Raw genomic sequence first — 18,680 nt, 5'->3', positions numbered from 1 at the left:
AACATACAATCACAACATGACCATACGATATCTGTCAGGAATATTTGTAACTCTGTTGTCTTGATCTGATGTTTTATCCACCAGAAATTGAAGCCAGACCAGAGATGAACTTGGAGTCGGATAAAAAGCTGGATAAATTGGAGACATTTTTGGGACGTCTGAACAGTAAAGGTTGGTGCTAATAGTTTATCAGTTGCCTCTACCCATGCCATCAAATGCTTTTCAGTGGCGTAACTGGCTAAAGATGTTTCAAGGGTGTGGGCTTGTGAGGAAGGAAGCTATTCTGTTGATTAAGCATTGTAAAGTCTGTTACAGTAGTCATTTACAGTAGTGATTGGACTTTTACTGTGTTTCCCCCTAGTGGCAGGTCTTCAGGAGACCACTCTGACCGTGACAGAGAAGGCTGTGAAGGAGGTGATGAGGATGGACGATGAGATCTTCTCCAAGTTCTACCGTCACGTGGCTGACTTCCCACGCATGCCCAGCAGGATCGAGATCGACGAGGACTTTGATGCCATCTTCGGCACTCAGGCGCCCAAGTAAGCAAATAATTTACCAAATAATGATGTCTTTGCTCTAGGGTTGCAACATTCTGTTAACTTTCCTAAACATTTTCCAGAACTCCTGGTTGGAATATTCCTGGAATCAGGAGGAATTCTGGAGTTACAGGATTTCTGCAAGCCTACTTTGGTTGGAGCAGACATGTGGCATTGGGTGTAGCTCCATTGCATGGAGTTTCACTACATCTACATGTCCTCTCTGCACCTCTTCCTGTCCCTTTCTCCCTCGCCCCCTCTCTTCCTGCCCTATGCAGGTTGACCTCAGCCATAGCGCAGCACAAACGAGCAGTGAGACCGTCTAGGAACGTCCAGTCGTCTAAGAACCCTCTGAAGATGCTGGCGGCCAGGGAGGACATCAGACACGAGTACACTGAGCAGAGACTCAACATCGGCCTCATAGAGAGCAAGAGGATCAAGGATGAGAAGAGTGAGTGTGTGTGTGTGTGTGTGTGTGTGTGTGAGTGAGAGTGTGTGTTTGTGTGTGTGGTGTGGTGTGTGTGTTTCACACAGAGCGTCTAGCCCTCACACGCTCCTTGTCCTGTGAGTTGTAGTGAATAAGACTTCGGAGTACTCGGACGCAGCCCTAGCTGGACTGGCCAGTAAGGAGAACTTCAGCAATGTGAGTCTGAGGAGCGTCAACATCTCAGAGCAGATGTCCAACAACAGCGCTGTGCCGTACAAGAACGTCATGCTGATGCAGGTCAAAGGTGAGATGCCTACTGCGTTACTGAGCTCTATTCATTAGTGCACATTGCTTCAAAATGTAGATACAGTTTCTGTTTCTGTCAGTTTTCTTTCGTTTCATTCCTAATGAATATGACCTAGATGTGTCTTTAGTTTCTTTCCCATTCATTTTGGGATTGAGGCATATAGCTTGATCCACAGTACAGATAGCATGGGATTTATTCTCATCGCATCCCACTTTTAACGTCTTAAAACGTCTGACAAACTTTGGTTTTGAGGTGAGCTGTATCAATTCAAGACCAGCATTTATTTTGACATTGACCAATGTCATAGGAAAATATGAACAGGACAGAGAATATTCCACAGCCAGGTAGTTCCTGAATGGAGACAGGTGAGGACAGGTAAAGAGAACAAATGAAGTTATTCCTGGAGAACTCTGTGTCATTGAAGTAGGATGTTGCACCCAAACGGCACCCTATTCCCTTCATAGTTCAGTTCTTTTTACCACGGCCTATATGGCTCTGGTCAAAAGTAGTGCACTTTTAGGAAATAGGATGCCATTTGAGACGCAGACAGGGTCCTGTGGTCCTGTGTTGTCTGCTAACTTCTGTGTGTGTGTGTGTGTGTGTGTCTGTGTGTGTGTGTGTGTGTTCAACCTGCTAGAGAGCACAATATATTAGGGCCAGTCATGCAAAGGGGAAAGATAAGGAGGAAATGGATTAGAGTTGGAAAGTTGGGATAGTTAAACATGTGGTTGCACACACATTCTCACACCAAATCAAGAATGTGATTTCCTGTGCAGATGTGACAGTGTCCTCTCTCTAGACTAAAATAATCAAGCCCAGAATAGCAGAGTTGCTCAGATCATGACAGAGAAAGAATTGTATCCTGAGCCTCAGGTTGGTTTAAAAAATGTTACCCTATTCCCTATATACTGTAGTGCACTACTTTTGATCAGAGCCCTATGGGCCCTTATTCCCTTGAAGCTTTTGTCAGGGAATATGGTGCCATGTTGTGCACTACTGTATATTGGGAATAGGGTGCCATTTCAGACACAATCTCACCCTCTCTCTTATCTACCCAGGCCGCCGTCACGTCCAGACCAGACTAGTGGAGCCCAGAGCCTCGACCCTGAACAGTGGCGACTGCTTCCTCCTGGTTACTCCTCAACACTGCTTTGTTTGGATGGGAGAGTTTGCTAATGTCATCGAGAAAGCCAAAGTGAGTCCCTGTTTCCTGATTATGCGTATGTCTGTGTGTGTGTGTATGTCTGTGTGTTTGTGTGTGTGGGCATGACTGTGTGAGATGGGCGAGAAAGGCAAAGTGAGTCCCTGTTTCCTGACTATGCGTATGTCTGTATGTCTGTGTGTGTGTGTGTATGTCTGTGTGTTTGTGTGTGTGTGGGCATGACTGTGTGAGATGGGCGAGAAAGCCAAAGTGAGTCCCTGTTTCCTGACTATGCGTATGTCTGTGTGTCTGTGTGTCTATGTGTGGGCATGGGCGAGAAAGCCAAAGTGAGTCCTCGTCTCTCCAACTGTGTCAGTGTTGAAAAACGACTTCCAGGATTAGGGAAATGTCTTGTGTGTTAATCCCAGTCCTCTAGGGTTGGGTTAGCTATAATTTGTGATTTAAAAGCTTGGGGGTTATTTTAGGGTGCAGGCCAATGTGGATGGCCTTTAATGTCTCCCACACAGGCAACAGCTGGTGATGTGTTGTCGTGTTTTTCTGTTGAAGTAGACATATGTTCTGTGATATCCTATTGGCCCTGGTCAAAAGTAGTGCAGTTCAATGGAAATAGGGTCCTCTTTGGGATTCAGCCACAGACAACACCGTTCATTTGTGCTGTTCTCTCATTGTAGAAGCGAGAGCTGCCCCATCTGTTCCTACAGCGGCTCCCATTCCCCATGGACAGTGTCCTGTTTGTGTATAGTAGACAGTTTCAAACACACAGTGACTTTAGCTTGATTCCCCTAGGCTACATCGTTTTTTTCAACCCTGATATTTATTATACTAGCTACAGTATTTTGAACTGATATCAACTTGGGTATCATTAGGCAGACATCGAACTGCAGTGCGCCCACAGTTAGAGCATGGAAACCCTTGATCTCTCAAGATGAACAATGCCTCATCATTATAACATAAAATACTACTCGTAGGACAAAACTAGCAGGCTCTAACATTGGCCTTTGCAAGTAAATCTAATGCTGACCTAAGCCCCTTTCAGGGCTGACAGGATTGGTATTGTACTGTATGTACAGTATAGACATGTAAAGTGTATGTATTTCCGTTAGTGACATTTTCTCTGTTGTTTTGTGTATCTCTCTCGTACTCTAGGCTTCTGAGCTGGCATTGTTCATCCAGACTAAGAAGGATCTGGGCTGCAGAGCGAGCCAGATCCAGACCATCGAGGAGGGGGTCAACCCCCAGAGCCCTGCGGCCACAGAGTTCTGGAAGATCCTGAGAGGAGAGCAAACCTACCAGTGTAAGCAACAGCATCCGAGGCCATGGCCGTGTCACAATTCTCCACCTCCAAAAATGTGTACTTGCACACTTTGATTTGAAAAGCAGATGGAGTTTCTACCATTTGTTAAATCATGATGGGAAGTGTGCAAGTGCACACTTTGGGAAAGGGTGGAGAATTGGGTCCTAAGTTCATTGAAAAGATGTAGCTACAAGTCATCAGAAGCTTTTATCTTGATATGTAATGTGCCTGTGTGTCCTCCTACAGCTGCCGGGCCACCGGAGGAGGATGAGCTGTTTGAGAGTGCCATAGTGGAGACAAACTGTATCTTCCGTCTGCTGGATGACAAGCTGGTTCCTGATGACGACCAGTGGGGGAAGGTTCCTCACAGCACACTGCTGGAGTCCAAAGAGGTACGTGATTGGACTGGTCAAGTAAGGCATGTGATATATCAGAAATGATGTAATCGAATGATCGTCAACCGAAAATATTGTCTGATAATTCTAATATATACGGGTTTTATACACATTTTCTGTATAAATAGCCTCTAAAATATATGTAAACTGACATGTTTTAATTTGAGTTTCCTTGGAAAGCTGTGAGTGCTCTTGTAGGATACAACACCACTACTTGTTGCATGTACAACTTGTCTAAGTCCCGTCATCAGCTGATTTCAGCCAGTGTGTGGCTGTGGATTGACTTCATTGTTTTAATGAAGGGAATCCTTCCTCTAAAACCGGCTGGCTAGCTAGATAACAAACATACAGTGCAGATAAATGATTCAACTTCATTATTTTAGACATTATCTTATCACAGCACTGGCAAACCATGGTTGACCAACGCCCTGACCAAAATGACTGACCTTTATCCCATCATTAGAAGGTTAATGTCCATGCTAGTATTCAAATTCCTAAATCTATGGTCCTAACCATGGAGATCCTATTAAATTAATTCCCAATTCTATGGTCCTAACTCTCTAAATATATGGCTCTGGTTTCCGTGTGTTGGACATAGTTTGACTCCATTAATTCCATTCCAGCCATTACAATGAGCCCGTCCTCCTATAGCTCCTCCCACCAGCCTCCTCTGCTATCAATGAACTTCATATTATTGCAACCAAATGTTTACCGGAATGGCCATCATTGTGCCCTAGCTGTTGCTCTATGCCCATTCCGATGCCACACTGGCACACTGTTGTTTTTGTGCCCCCCTGCAGGTGTTGGTGTTTGACTTTGGCAGTGAGGTGTATGTGTGGCATGGTAAGGAGGTGACTCTGGCCCAGAGGAAAGTAGCCTTCCAGCTGGCTAAACACCTGTGGAACGGAACCTTTGACTACACCTGCTGTGACATCAACCCTCTAGACCCTGGAGGATGCAATACACTCATACCCAGGCAGGCAACCAACACACAAACGCGCAGGCTCTCTCTCTCACTCACTCACACACACACACACACACACACACACACAAATCATCACCTCAGGGACTGTTTGTCCTAGATTTTTTTTTAGTATAGGCTAAAGCCTGTGCTCTCACTCTCTTGTTCTGTGCGTGCGTGCGTGTGTGTGTGTCTACAGGAAGGGCCAGGGGCGTCCTGACTGGGCCATATTCGGCAGGCTGACCGAGCACAATGAGACTACCCTGTTCAAAGAGAAGTTCCTGGACTGGGCAGACACTAAGAAACCACAACCAAAGAACACCAATGAGCAAGTCAGTGAGCAGAAGGTATGTCCTCCTGACTCTCTCCTTCTCTCTCTCATTCCTGATCTTTCTCTTTCTCGCTCCCTTTGTCTCTCTCTCTCTCGCTCTCTTTCACTCTCTGTCTTTGCTTCTTTCTCTCTGCCTTCTCTCTCTCTCTCTTTCGCTATCTGTTTTCATCAGACCCCATGTGCCAAGAGTTTTCTGAATGACACTCTCTCTCTCTACACCCCTTCCTATCTCCCTCTCTCAGGAGACGCCGGGGCGGGAGTGCAGGCCGTATGATGCAGCATTGATGCTGCCTGTACTCCAGACAGCAGTCAGCACTGTGCTGGATGGGATGAACGTGGGCCGAGGCCACGGCTCTATAGAAGGAGAGGACAGGATGAGGACTCTAGAGATCAGCACGGTGTCGGTGGATGTCTGGCACATCCTGGAGTTTGACTACAGGTCAGTTTCCCCCAAAAATCAATGAACTTGACTTGACATATTTTAAATTACGAATAGAGCTACCTCGGCCATTAGAGTACAATAATACATACATTAAAATGATCTAGGATTAAAAGCACAATAAAGTCTACAACAATTTCTATTGTTGTCCTTACTATTTAAAGTGCAATGCACAGTGGAAAAATGCTATATAAATCAAATCGCTATTCTTCTTATTTCAGCCGGCTACCCAAGCAGAGTATAGGCCAGTTCCATGAGGGGGACGCGTACGTTGTGAAGTGGAAGTACATGGTGAGCGCAGCAGTTGGGAGGAGGCAGAACCCGGAGCTGAGGAGCGCGGGCCCTGGCAAAGAAAAGTGCTGCTACTTCTTCTGGCAGGGACGGAACTCCACCGTGAGCGAGAAAGGAACGTCGGCACTGATGACAGTGGAGCTGGATGAGGAGAGAGGGGCACAGGTACTGTCAACCTGTAAATACATCTCAAATGGCACCCTATTCCCTATATAGTGCACTCCTTTTAAACTAAGCCCCCATACCAGAGAGCACTATATAGAAAATACACTTTTGTAGTGCACGATATAGGGAAAAGGGTGTCATTTTGGATGGAGTCTAAATCCATGCATACATGTATCTACTGTCACTGATCTGAGAGCAGCCCTAGATACATATGACCTGGGTGAGCGTTGTCCCTCTGTCTCTCCCCCAACAGGTCCAGGTACAGCAGGGGAAGGAGCTCCCTTGTTTCCTCCAGTGTTTCAACGGGGGGATGATCATACACTGTGGGAAGAGAGAGGAGGAAGAGGAGAACACACAGAGTAGGGATCTCTTCTGGTTAGCAGTATGACGTCATAGCCCTCAGAAGAGTTGGTTAAGCAGTTAGATGCAGCTCTACTGTATTAGTAGGAGCGCTGTGGTGTGAATGGAGTTACACAATTCCAAGAACTTTCCCCAAATTCCCAGGTTTCCCAGAAATCCTGGTTGGAAAGTTACAGGAATTGTGCAACCATATTTGTGAATGTGTGCCATGTTAGAGGGGCTTCTGACTGTGTACCTGTGTGTCTGTGATCAGGAGCAGTAGTACCGGTGTATGTATCATACTGACCGTGCGTGTCCGTCTGTTACCAGCTGATTGGCGTCTGTACTGTGTGAGAGGGGAGGTCTCCTGACTGTTATTCTAATGTATTCCAGCTGAGTGGCGTCTGTACTGCGTGCGAGGGGATGTCCCAGTAGAGGGCCACCTCCTGGAGGTAGTGTGTCACTGCAGCAGCCTGCGCTCCAGGAGCTCCATGATCCTCCTGAATGTCAACAAGGCCCTCATTTACCTGTGGCACGGCTGCAAGGCCCAGCAACGCACTCGCCTGGTGGGCCTCACCACCGCACAGAAGGTCAAAGAACAGTGAGTCTCCGCCTCAAATGGCACCATATTGCCAAAATAGTGCACTACTTCTTCCAGGTCCTATTCTTTTTCTTGATAACTATGCCAAGTAGTTGACCAGGAAAAACTCTTGTCCCTAGTCATGAAATGTGTAATATGGGATGCTTGCGTCCCAAATGGCACCCTATGCCCAAAATAGTGTACTACTTTTGACAAGGGCCCATAGGGCACTTATATGGGGAATAGAGTGCAATTTGGGGGACAACCTGTATATTGTATGTGGAGGATATGAACCACGTGTTGTCTGTTAGATGTCCGTTGGAGGCGGGGCTCCATAGCAGCAGTAAGGTGACCATCACCGAGTGTGACGAGGGATCAGAGCCCACTGGATTCTGGGATGCGGTCGGTAGGAAAGACAGGAAGGCCTACGACTGTATGTTGCAAGGTACAGTATAGTACTGTTACACACACACACACACACACACACAAAATTGCAGTGAAATTCCTCATTCACAAGAGCACTCCAGTTATTCATCATACTTCTGACTTACTTTTATTATTTGTTTGTTTCAGATCCGGGTAAATTTAACTTCACCCCTCGGCTGTTCCAGCTGAGCAGTTCTTCAGGGGAGTTTGTAGCCACAGAGTTCTACCACCCCTCCAGAGTTCCAGACTTGGTCAGCTCTCTGCCCTTCCTTCAGGAGGACCTGTACCAAGCCTCCCAGCCTGGTGAGTCCTACAATACAATACAATACAGTACCATACCGTACAACACAACACAAATACTGTATATCAGCCTTGGAAGGGGATTAGGTCTGTTTTAAGGTTGATTTACTTGCAATCAAATGTCAGAGCCTGTTTGTTTGATTGTTCCCACCAGTAGTACCGTAAAGTTAGGTCCACATTCATCTTGAGGAATCAACCGTCCCTCTGCTCTCACTGTGGCCTTACTATTGGAAATAGCTGATCTAAAATGACTTTCTCTTCCTGTAGCGTTGTTCCTGGTGGATAACTTCCATGAGGTGTACCTGTGGCAGGGCTGGTGGCCCCAGGACAGCGAGAGCCCCGGCTCCGCCAGGATACGATGGGACATGGACAGGAAGTGCGCCATGGAAACGGTGCTGCGGTACTGCAGAGGTAGAATGTGATGATGTCATCTGTTTGACATCAGTGTGATATTACACTTTAAATACGATGTCATCTCTGACCTCTGGTATCTCTTGGTTAAATTTAAAAAAGGGCATACATGGTGTTTATCTTTCAAGACCATTGAGTTTCGTTGTACTGTTAACGTGCAAAGCTTTTCACTAAGGGCATGTCTCTCTAGTTACGATTTGTTACTGAAGTGTGTCCCAAATTGCATCCCATTCCATAAATAGTGCCCTAGTTTTGATGTCCTCGGGGCTATGGTCAAAAGTAGTACACTATATAGGGAATAGGGTGCCTTTGGGGCCGCATCCTAAATGGGTTGACTTCCACCTATAGAGAAGAATGAGAAGAAGCCTCAGAAGTCGTACCTGATCCATGCTGGTCTGGAGCCTCTCACATTTACCAACATGTTTCCCAGCTGGGAGCACAGAGAGGACATCGCAGAGATCACTGAGAGGGTGGGTTATACGCCACACACAGTGATCTGCCAGCCCCCTTGTACATTACACACACATACTCTGGCCATACACACACACACACGTGTGCAGTGCTCTTATGTTATTTTTCTTGGGACCATAACAATGTGTGTGTGTGTGTGTGTGTGTGTGTGTCAGGAGGCGGAGGTGTGTAACCAGATCATCCTGGTGGAAGATGTGCTGGCCAGGCTGTGCCAGAACACCTATCCCCTGGCTGAGCTGCTGGCACGTCCCCTACCTGGGGGCGTCGACCCCCTCCGCCTGGAGATCTACCTATCAGACCAGGACTTTGAAGTGAGTTTAAGTTCAATGGTTTTTTTTTTAATCTAACTGCAAACCCTCTCTGAAATAGTTGATATTAACAGATTAAAGGAGTCCAGCTGCAGTTTGTATTAAATACACAATGTGGTGAGACCACCCCTCTCACCATTCAGCACCAACACACCCTGTGAGAAAAGTAAACCTTGATTTAAGACTAAATGGGCTGGTTTCCCAGACAAAGGTGTAGGCCTAGTCCCAGACTAAAAAAACTAATCTTAATTGAGAAAGCTTTTTGTCCAGGACTAGGCTAAATATTTGTCTGGGAAATATTTCTAAATGTTGTTTTGTTGAAATAATGCATTGTATAGTCATGTTGATATCTGATGCATGCAGTATGTCCATATTAAACATAAATCAGAGTGTGTGTGTGTGTGTGCGTTCGTGTGAGGTGTGTGTGATCCCCGCTGTGTGATGGATGAAAAGGTCAAAGGGATTTCCACAGATAAGAAGCTCAACACAAAAGCAGAACATGTGAGATGCAGCACCTTGCTTCCTAGCTGCGGCTTGGAATAAGAGCTGTATCTGGCCTAAAGTAGTGACCATATAGGGACTAGGATGCCATTGGCGATGGAGACAGACTGGCCCAGTCAGGTCACCCTCCATTTCACACATTACCTCAATCTGGGTGCACTCCTCTTCCCTCCCACCATTCAACAAGAGAGAGGCCCTCTCCGTTTGTGTTTCTCTATTTACAGAATTCAACACACACACACACACACACACACACACAGGAGGAGGACAGAGTGGTTGCAGTGTCGGAGCTCACTCTGTGTACTCAGGAAATGAGTTCTCGCTCTCCTTGGGCGTCAACTCCCCTCCTCAAATAGTGTGACCATGGTTACAATGAGGACAGAGGGCCCGGAGAGATGCTTGGTCTTTGGTCTGTAGCATGCCAATGGCACAGATACCAAGCATTTCAGAGTGGTGATCTAGGATCAGTTTAGCCTTTTAGATCACAATGAATAAGATTACATGGACAGAGATCCTATATCAGCACTCCTACCCTGAGATGGTTGATACCTACTGATGTAATTTATGATTATCTTACCGTCATTACTTTCATGTCTAATAGCGCTGTAATAAACTCTTAGTCCAGGCTAACTTCTCCTCTCACCTTTCAGGCTGGGTTCTAGGGGATTCAGGTAAGGTGACTTATTTATGACACAGACTATGATAAATGAGCACTGGTGATTATACTGGTCTTCAAGCACACGGCATCTTCACTCACTGTAATAACCTCTGACCACGCTTGTTCACTCTTCTTTTCCCTCTTCCTCTGGGCTGTCCTGCTTGCCTTCTCCACCTGCACCCCTCCGCTCCACCTGTCTTTTCTTTCTTTCTCCACAGCAAGGTGGAGAACAGTGGATCACTTCACGTCTTTGTAGCATGGGCTCAGGCGGTTTACTACAGTATTGGGGAAAAAAGGGTTCTTCGGTTGTCCCCATAGGAGAACCCTTTTTGGTTCCAGGTGGAACTCTTTTCGATTCCATGTAGAACCCTCTGTGGAAAGGGTTTTGCATGGAACCCAAAAGGGATCTAGCTGGGTTTTCCTGTGGGGACAGCCAAAGAACCCTTTTAGTAACTTCTAATAGATCCTTTTTTTCTAAGTGTGTACTTCTGTGTAAAACGTATTTGACTTTGCTGAGGCCAGAGCCTGATAATCAATGACGGTTCATTATTTGACATTACATTGTTTTGAATTCAGCCAATGTGACTATATATTGACCACCCCGGGTGACATGGAGTTTCTTCCTCAGTGTAATAATTGGAGCTGTTTCTTTCCCCTATGCAGAAAGCATTGGACATGAAGAGAGAGGAGTACGAAGGATTACCAGGGTGGAAGCAAGTGAACTTAAAGAAAGCCAAAGGACTGTTTTAGTGTAAAGCTAAGCTGATGAGGAGTGTGGAGAGAAATTAAATTCAGCAAGTCTTGGACGACAGTGGAAGTTGATAAAAATGCTGCTTTATTGTTATAACCAACGTGTTTTGGCTCCTAGCCTTCATCAGGTTGGTTGTGGAGAGAGAGAGGACACAGAGACTGTTGACATGGAGGCCACCAAGCTGTCCCCCTCAGCACTTCCTTCCCAGCGGTGTGACTGAACCCCAGTAGTGGCTGGTGGTACTTTAAAATCAGTGGATGGGCTCATAATTTCAATTGAATGGAATCATTGGAAAGGTATCAAACTCATGGTTTCCAAGTGTTTGTTACAATTCCAGTCATTATTATGAGATATCCACCCCTCACCAGTTTCCTCTGCTGAACACACTCTCAGGGACAGCTTCTTTGAGTGGGTCACAGGGGGGGGGGGGGGGGGGTGGAGGATCTGCTGAGGTGTGCTAGCATCATGTAGCATATTGTTTTTATCTTTCAGTTATGTAACTATGTAGGAAAATGAAAATTCTGCTAAGCACCTTGTATGAGAGTGGCTTTATCAGGTACTGTACAAAGCAGGACCTGCACTCACTCTCTCTTTCTCTCTCTGCTTCAAACTGTACTACAAGTCTCCACTTATTATGACACCGCTCATGCCATATGAAGTGAAGAGGAAATTCAGCAACTCTTCGAGGACAGTGGAAGTTGATAAAAAGGCTGGTTTATTGTTGAAATAAACCAACAGGTTTAAATTGGTTGGTAGCCTTCATCAGGGTTTAACAGATAAAAGAACCATGGACATACACACTGATGTGGTCTCTGTGTGTGATGTTTTAACTGTTGTGTGTTTGTGAAGTATTTAGAAGAATTTGTATTTATGTAAAAAAAAAAAAAAATCTGGTAGAAGGACAATGTATTCAACTTGAAAGTATTGTGTAATATCTGTCAGTAGGAGTGGGGTTTTGTTTCTTGTCAAAAGGTGTAAACATGCCAAGTATGTACCTTTTTTGTTTTGCGTTCTCAAATATGGTACCTGCCTGGGGCTGTCATAATGACATCTAACCTTTACAGGTACCTGAGAAATGACAAACAGTTGTATTTTTAAAGGCATGGAATTCTTTGTGAAAAAGACTTGAATGTTGAATGTATAGTGCCTTGCTTTTGTGTACAGTTTATATACAGAAATTCTAGTCTGCATTTCAAAGACTTTCTTTGTGATAAAATAAATAGTAAATAAACAACAAATCCCCAAATCCAAATAGATTGTTAGTTTGTATTCATTTGAGCGAATCTCAATTGTATTTTCTTGAATACACACATTCTCCCTCCACTTTTTCAAAATCGCATTTGAGTAGAAGATCTGTGGTTCCTCCGCTCTGACCTTTTCCTGAAAAGACATTGGAGGATGAGACGAAGAGAGGACGCAAGGAATCTAGGGGAGATTCTCAATTGGGGAAACAGTCGGTCCTCTCCTCGACTCTTCCGTCGTCCTCTCCTCTGTGACCCGGAAACCGATGTGGTCGAGTTGTAGACGAGTGTCAATTCGTTAGCAGGTGAACAGGAGAGTATGCTTCCCTCCTCTATTACTTAGTTCAGCAGAGGATGCACAAAATAATCCTACCAGGACCTAGCGCAGAAGTGAAGTAAAATCCACCACATCCCTTTTTTATATAAAATGTCTCGCACAATTAGCTAACACATTACACTTTTATTTTGGGATTCCAACCCTGTAAACATATCTTGCATATCATCAGGCAAATTATCTAATTTTTTTGCTTCCATGTTCCCTCTCCTCGCCGCCTCTGGAGCAAAACCAACAGATTCTCCCTAGGAAATACAATTGAGATTCACTCTAAAACTTGCTTGACTTTGTAGCGGTTTGTCTTATGCCCAGCAGATGGTGCTCTTTGTCCTAACATCCCTTAAAGTCCCATGCAGTCTTATTTTTAAATGATCTCTGTATGTCTAATAAGTCCCTGTGTATGTTTATTTTTTATAATTTATTTCCCTGAGTCTCTTTTGCCATTGAAATAAATGCACAGCCTGATCATGTGGGCGTGTTGATAGAAATTGAAATATATTTACATACACAGCTCTGATTGGCAAATAAGATCGTCTAGTCTAGAGCCTACCCTGCTTACCCCTTCAAAGTAGGAGGATACATGTGCAAATAAAAGATGACTGGTCAGAATATTCAGATCAAATTGTGATGTCATGCTATGGGCCAAAAACTCCAACACACCTGGAACTTCCAGGTGTTTTTATTTTTTTCATCTCTTCCACTAAAAGGCCGTTATCATCACTTTCACAATTTCAGAGTCTTATTTAATCCTCGTAGTGTGGAAATATATTTTTTTACATGAAAATCACGTTTGACTGCACTGGCCTTTTAAGGTCTGAACCGTTTCCAGTTCTGTGTGTCATGTATACATTTGCCAAGCATTGTACGAGAGATATTTGTTTTCTTAGTGACTGCTGTGTAGTGGTATGGAGAACTAGTGGTTGTGAATTGTACAAGTGTTAATTCATTATCTACATAGCAACTAATATGCTGTATTTATGTTGGTTAATTGTTGAGAGAGCAGGAAATAGTTGGAGTTGGTGCATGGCTGTAGACCCAGCTAACAATTAACGTTCCCACAACTTTAGTGATCGTTCCCTTAAGAGTCTCATTAGGTCTTTAACTAACGTTTTCATTGGAATGTTCCTGTTATGTGCAAGGAATGTGGTTTAGGAAAATATTCCATCAACATCCCACCAAATATACACATTACATGATTGCCATGTTCTCAAAACATATGATTTTAATGTTCTAGACACGTTTAATGGGAACTTTGAAAAATGTGTGTCCCAATACTATTACACCAGTGAAGGCTGCTGGGGGAGGACAGCCCATAATAATGGCCGGTACTAAGCAAGTGGAATGGCATCAAACACATGGGAACACAGTGTTTTCAATTTACATATTTGACACATGATTACATTGTGAATGTTCAATTAATCAGGAATTATTATTCAACATTCCTCACCTGGGATTCGAAGTCACAACCTCTTGGTTCACAGTACTCCGATCTTCCTGCTATGCCATCAGTTAATCTGACTATCCACTCATCATTGATTTTATGTATGGATTTCAGCCATTTAAGAGCTTCCTGTATGGTTATCTAATGTTGGTGGAGCATATTAACCGGTTTTAATGATACTATGATCAATCAAATATTTTCTTGAGTGTACTTTTAATAGAGCTGAGATTTACTTTAAAGTCCATTCACCCTATTGCTTACACCTATCAAGTTGTTTTAGATTGTTACAGGCTTTGTTTTTTCAAATATATTTTGAGGTTGAAGTTAGCACGTTGGGCGCACTGATTGGCGTCAACTCGTTAGTTAGTATGTGTTACACCTGTGCTGGCTTGTCATCTCGTTAGTCAGATGGTGTGACACCTGTGCTGTCAAAGGTGATATTTAACACTGGCTGGCCCAGTGCTCTAGTTGGCTGGAGAGATGTTGAGGGCTAACTCCCTATTTGATTTCTGGGAAAAAACAATCCTCTTTCCTGTTTTTATAACAAAGGGGGGTCTCGTCTGGGATATTGTTTCCCATGAGTATGGCAGTCGCTCTAATCACCTACTCTGAAGCTTTGCTGTGCCCAGATATGAGTTTTCAAAATATGCATTTGTGTTAGTTTGTCACTGACTTCCACCCGAAGGGGTTATAAGATTGTTGGAATCATTTAAGTTGGAAGCATTTGTGGAAAACCCTAGATATATGTACAAAGGTGAATCTGTTCATCATTACTAAGCTTAATGACATCAAAGTTGCACATGACTATTCGAAAGCAGTAGTCAGTTAGTCTATACTGCTTTGTTGGAGGAGAAGGAGTATGATACAATGTGCCCTACAGTGTGTAGAGTACACCCCATAGATTTACAACTGCGAGAGGTAGAACTAAAGGTGAAATGGGAACAGAAATTAGAGCTTGAGCACAAGGAAAGGGAAAGAGAACATGCAGACAGACAAGAACAGGAATGTAAGCATGCCATTTGATTAAGAGAGCTGGATCTGGAAACACTGAATCCAGTCAGGCCATCCTGCACCCCTCAACAGAGTTTGATCTTGGTCAGAACAGCCAACTTGTACTGACCTTTCAACGAAAAAGAGGTGGCCGTATATTTTACTCTGATGTGGATTGCCACATCCCTAAAATGGCCACTAAATATTTGGTCATTGCTCCTCCAAAGTGTTCTTGTGGAAAAAGCTCAAAGTATAAGCCGCTTTCTGATTTTAGATTATGACACTTAAAGCTCCTATCCCTTGGGTTTATGATTTGGTCCCAGATGCCTACAGACAATTGTTCGGTAAAGTACTAATGTGAAAAGCAATCCTGAGAAGTTACCTACACCTGTGCTATTAGTTTTGTCTTTTTCTACAGTGCCAAAAGATAAGGATCGTCAGAAAACTGTTTTTTCGTATCCGCAAGTTTGTCATTACCACCGCGAGAAAGGACACATTGCCTCTGTGTCCTATATTGAAACAGAAAGAATTGAGTAGAAGAATCCATTTCTTCTTGTGGGAGCACTCCAGCCTATTATGTCTCTGGTTGATTTTGGATCAGATATGTATCAACCCTTTGTTTTAGACGGGTTTGTGTCTTGCATGGAAGTTCCTTTGTATAATGTGGAACTCGAGCCTGATCTTATTTCTGGTTCCATTGGAGTGAGGCCTAGCCTACTGGTGAAGGCGGTCTCATTCATTTTGGGAAACGATTTTGGGAACCCAGAGAAGAGGAACCTGGTGGGTTATCAGAAAATTACCCTAGAGTGTTCACAGCTTGTGTCGTAACACGTGCTACGTCTAAGAAAGTCGCAGGGAGCAAGTCTAGTGTTGAGGATGTCAGCGATCCCACCATATTCGATCTATCTGAGACATTTATGATCCTGATTTTGGTAAACCTACTGAGTTGACCTCTCCTTTAAAAAACTAAAAGGTGAGTGAGTAAATATGACCAGTGAAGAAAGAGAGGGTCCCTATAATTGACACTTTGATGTCTAGGAAGCAGCTGATTTCTGAACAGAGTAAAGATTTTTCCCTCTCCCCTCTTTTTGATGCGATACATCCAGAGGAGGAGTTTGGTGAAGTTTGTACGGGTTACTTTGACAGAGATGGTGTCCTGATGAGGAAATGGCATTCTCGCACCACTTCTGGGCAAGACGATTGGCCCGGTGTGTCTCAAATTGTTGTCCCAGTTACACTTCAACAAAAGATACTGAGGGTGGCTCACAATGGTAGTATGGCCAGCCATCTTGGAGTCATCAAGATGTATGACCGTATCTTGAGTAACTTCTGGTCTGAAATAGGATGCTGTGGCTTACTGTAAATCCTGTTGCGTTTTGACAGCGGACGGGTAAACCGAACCAAGCTGTACTGGTTGCACCTTTGAAGTCTATTCCTGCTTTTGACTAACCTTTCAGCAGGGTTCTGGTGGATTGTGTTTTTCCTTTGCCCAAATAAAAGTGATAACCAGTTTCTCTTAACCATCATGTGTGCTGCCACTCGTTTCGAGGCCATTCCACTGAGGAAAATCACAGCTCCCAGTATTGTTAAGGCCCTTGTGAAATTATTTTTAATGTTTGGACATCTGTGAGTAGTGCAATCAGACCAAGTTTTGAATTTCAGCAATTGCTGCTAAAGTTGGACGTTACCCATTGCCTCTAGTGCCTACCACCCAGAGTCTATGTTGAGAGCTTACTGCTTTGAGTTTTATAAAGATTGAGATGAAGGGGTTCCTCTTTTGATGTTTGCAGTGCAGGAGGTTGTTCAGGAATCTCGCGTTTTTTGTCCTTATTAGCTTGTGTTTGGACATCATGTTAGAGGTCCTTTGAGCTTGCTGAGAAGGAGGTTGTTGCAGGGCGACACGTTCAACACCAAAACAAATCTGTTGGAGCACGTTAGCACTTTTCGTTACAGATTGCACCGAGCCTGTGAGTTTGCCAGTAAGAATCTGGAGAAGGCGCAAACAAAAATGTGTGGCACAATCGATAAATCCGAAGCCGCACTTTTGATGTGGGTGACCACGTCCTGTTTTTTTTGCCCATTCTGCGGCCACCGTTGCAAGCTCGCTTTTCAAGCCTTTACCCCATAATGAAAAAAAATGTGTCATTTAGATTACACCGGAGCGCAAGAAACCCAGCTATGTCATGTCAACATGTTGAAACCATACTTCACCCGCTAGCGAAGAAGAAGTCAGTGGAAACCTGTGGTGACGTTCTGCCTGTAGCCACTGCTGTCACTATTGACTATAGTCTTCCTCAAGAAAGCAAAGAAAGCCCAATACTCCCTGTGCCTGTGGGACAGCTGAGTAACTCAGAGATTCTAGAAAACCTTTAAGTATTTTTGGCACACTTTTCTCCAGAGGAAAAAGGAAACATTTCTGCTTTTAGAATATCAGGGTTTATTCTCAGATGTGCCAACTCAGAGAAATGTACTAGAGCATGACATTGACATTGTGGACTCTGCCCCGATCAAACATTCCTATTGAGTGAACCCTGAAAACCCAAAGAAACTCCGTTGTGAGGTGGCATTCATGCTTGAGCACAGCATTGCACAACATGGCAAATGTCAGTGGAGTTCACCCAGTGTATTAGTACCTAAGGCGGATGGGTCTCTGCGGTTTGTTTCCGATTTTCAAAAACTCAATGGCGTTACTAAGTCGGAGTTGTACCCTTTACCAAGGGTCGACAATTGTGTGGGCCGCGTTGGCGCTGCTATGTAAAGTTAGCAAGTTCAATCTACTGAAGGGATATTGGCAGATCCCTCTAACTGAGCACGCCAATGAGTTGCCTGCTTTTGTAACTCCTGACTATAATCTGTTTCCGTTCAGTTTACGAAATTCTAAGACCCTTTTGGTCTCTGCACTGGTGCTAGCTGCTCCGGATTTCCGTCATCCATTTGCTTGTACACCGATGCCAGCGATGTAGGAGCAGGGGCCGTGCTCCTACAGAAAGACGATAACAATGTTGAGCACTCTGTGGGATACTTTTCAAAGATATTGGCCTCAAAAACCCTACTCGACTATCGAGAAGGAGACTTGCTTTGGTGCTGGCTCTTCAGCACTCTACTCCTATGGTGATCTATACTGATCATAACCCCCTCGTTGTCCTGCAAAAGACACGTTCCACGAATCACTGACTCCTTTGCTGGAGTCTCATTTTGTAGGAGTTTCCCCTTGAAATCAGACATGTCCGTGGTAAGGACAACTTGCTTACTGATTGTCGTTCAGTGGTGGACAGTCAAGCCTGTGTGTAGCGTTAAGCCTGTGTGTAGCCCTGGCACAAATTTTGTTTTGACTGCAAGTTTTGCTCTATTCGAGATGAGTTTTGTTTTGGTTGTGCTCGTTCCAAGAGGATGAGAGTTATAGAAACATACTTCATTTGACCCGTTTCTCAAAACGTCAGTTTTAGGCAGCAATTGAAAGAAAACTATATACAAAAAAGGGGAAAAAATAATAATTTTACAAGGATACATAATATATACATTATTTTAAAAAGTTGCCATTCTGTCTAGTATTTAATTGTTGACAGCCAATAGACACCATGTTTATTTTGTGCTGGCTTGTCATCTCGTTAGTCAGAAGGT

At 44.2% G+C, this 18,680-nt stretch overlaps 1 protein-coding gene across 7 annotated transcripts in view; it reads left to right on the top strand.

Moving 5' to 3' along the window:
• The window catches only part of LOC139376360 (supervillin b), a 70,879-nt gene extending 57,527 nt beyond the window's left edge, over nucleotides 1–13,352 (top strand). For 4 of the 7 annotated variants that reach the window (XM_071118805.1, XM_071118808.1, XM_071118803.1 and 1 more), the window contains 19 exons: nucleotides 85–171; nucleotides 362–539; nucleotides 815–987; nucleotides 1,112–1,267; nucleotides 2,329–2,465; nucleotides 3,579–3,726; nucleotides 3,973–4,118; nucleotides 4,922–5,097; nucleotides 5,282–5,429; nucleotides 5,656–5,852; nucleotides 6,074–6,308; nucleotides 6,562–6,667; nucleotides 7,041–7,248; nucleotides 7,539–7,672; nucleotides 7,801–7,956; nucleotides 8,221–8,364; nucleotides 8,713–8,834; nucleotides 8,991–9,146; nucleotides 10,966–13,352. In XM_071118805.1, the coding sequence (XP_070974906.1) occupies nucleotides 85–171; nucleotides 362–539; nucleotides 815–987; nucleotides 1,112–1,267; nucleotides 2,329–2,465; nucleotides 3,579–3,726; nucleotides 3,973–4,118; nucleotides 4,922–5,097; nucleotides 5,282–5,429; nucleotides 5,656–5,852; nucleotides 6,074–6,308; nucleotides 6,562–6,667; nucleotides 7,041–7,248; nucleotides 7,539–7,672; nucleotides 7,801–7,956; nucleotides 8,221–8,364; nucleotides 8,713–8,834; nucleotides 8,991–9,146; nucleotides 10,966–11,052 (2,894 nt within the window). In that variant the 3' untranslated portion in view covers nucleotides 11,053–13,352. Of the gene's footprint in view, nucleotides 1–84; nucleotides 172–361; nucleotides 540–814; nucleotides 994–1,111; nucleotides 1,268–2,328; nucleotides 2,466–3,578; nucleotides 3,727–3,972; nucleotides 4,119–4,921; nucleotides 5,098–5,281; nucleotides 5,430–5,655; nucleotides 5,853–6,073; nucleotides 6,309–6,561; nucleotides 6,684–7,040; nucleotides 7,249–7,538; nucleotides 7,673–7,800; nucleotides 7,957–8,220; nucleotides 8,365–8,712; nucleotides 8,835–8,990; nucleotides 9,147–10,965 lie in introns of those variants that run through there. The other 3 variants (XM_071118804.1, XM_071118801.1, XM_071118807.1) reach the window with 2 other exon arrangements.
• Nucleotides 13,353–18,680: the final 5,328 nt, after the last annotated feature.

The sequence above is a fragment of the Oncorhynchus clarkii genome, chromosome 20 (assembly GCF_045791955.1).
Source record: "Oncorhynchus clarkii lewisi isolate Uvic-CL-2024 chromosome 20, UVic_Ocla_1.0, whole genome shotgun sequence".
In the NCBI taxonomy this organism is placed as follows: Eukaryota; Metazoa; Chordata; class Actinopteri; order Salmoniformes; family Salmonidae; genus Oncorhynchus; species Oncorhynchus clarkii.
The sequence above is the reverse complement of the archived record's forward strand: the minus strand, read 5'-3'. Positions and strand labels throughout refer to the sequence as shown.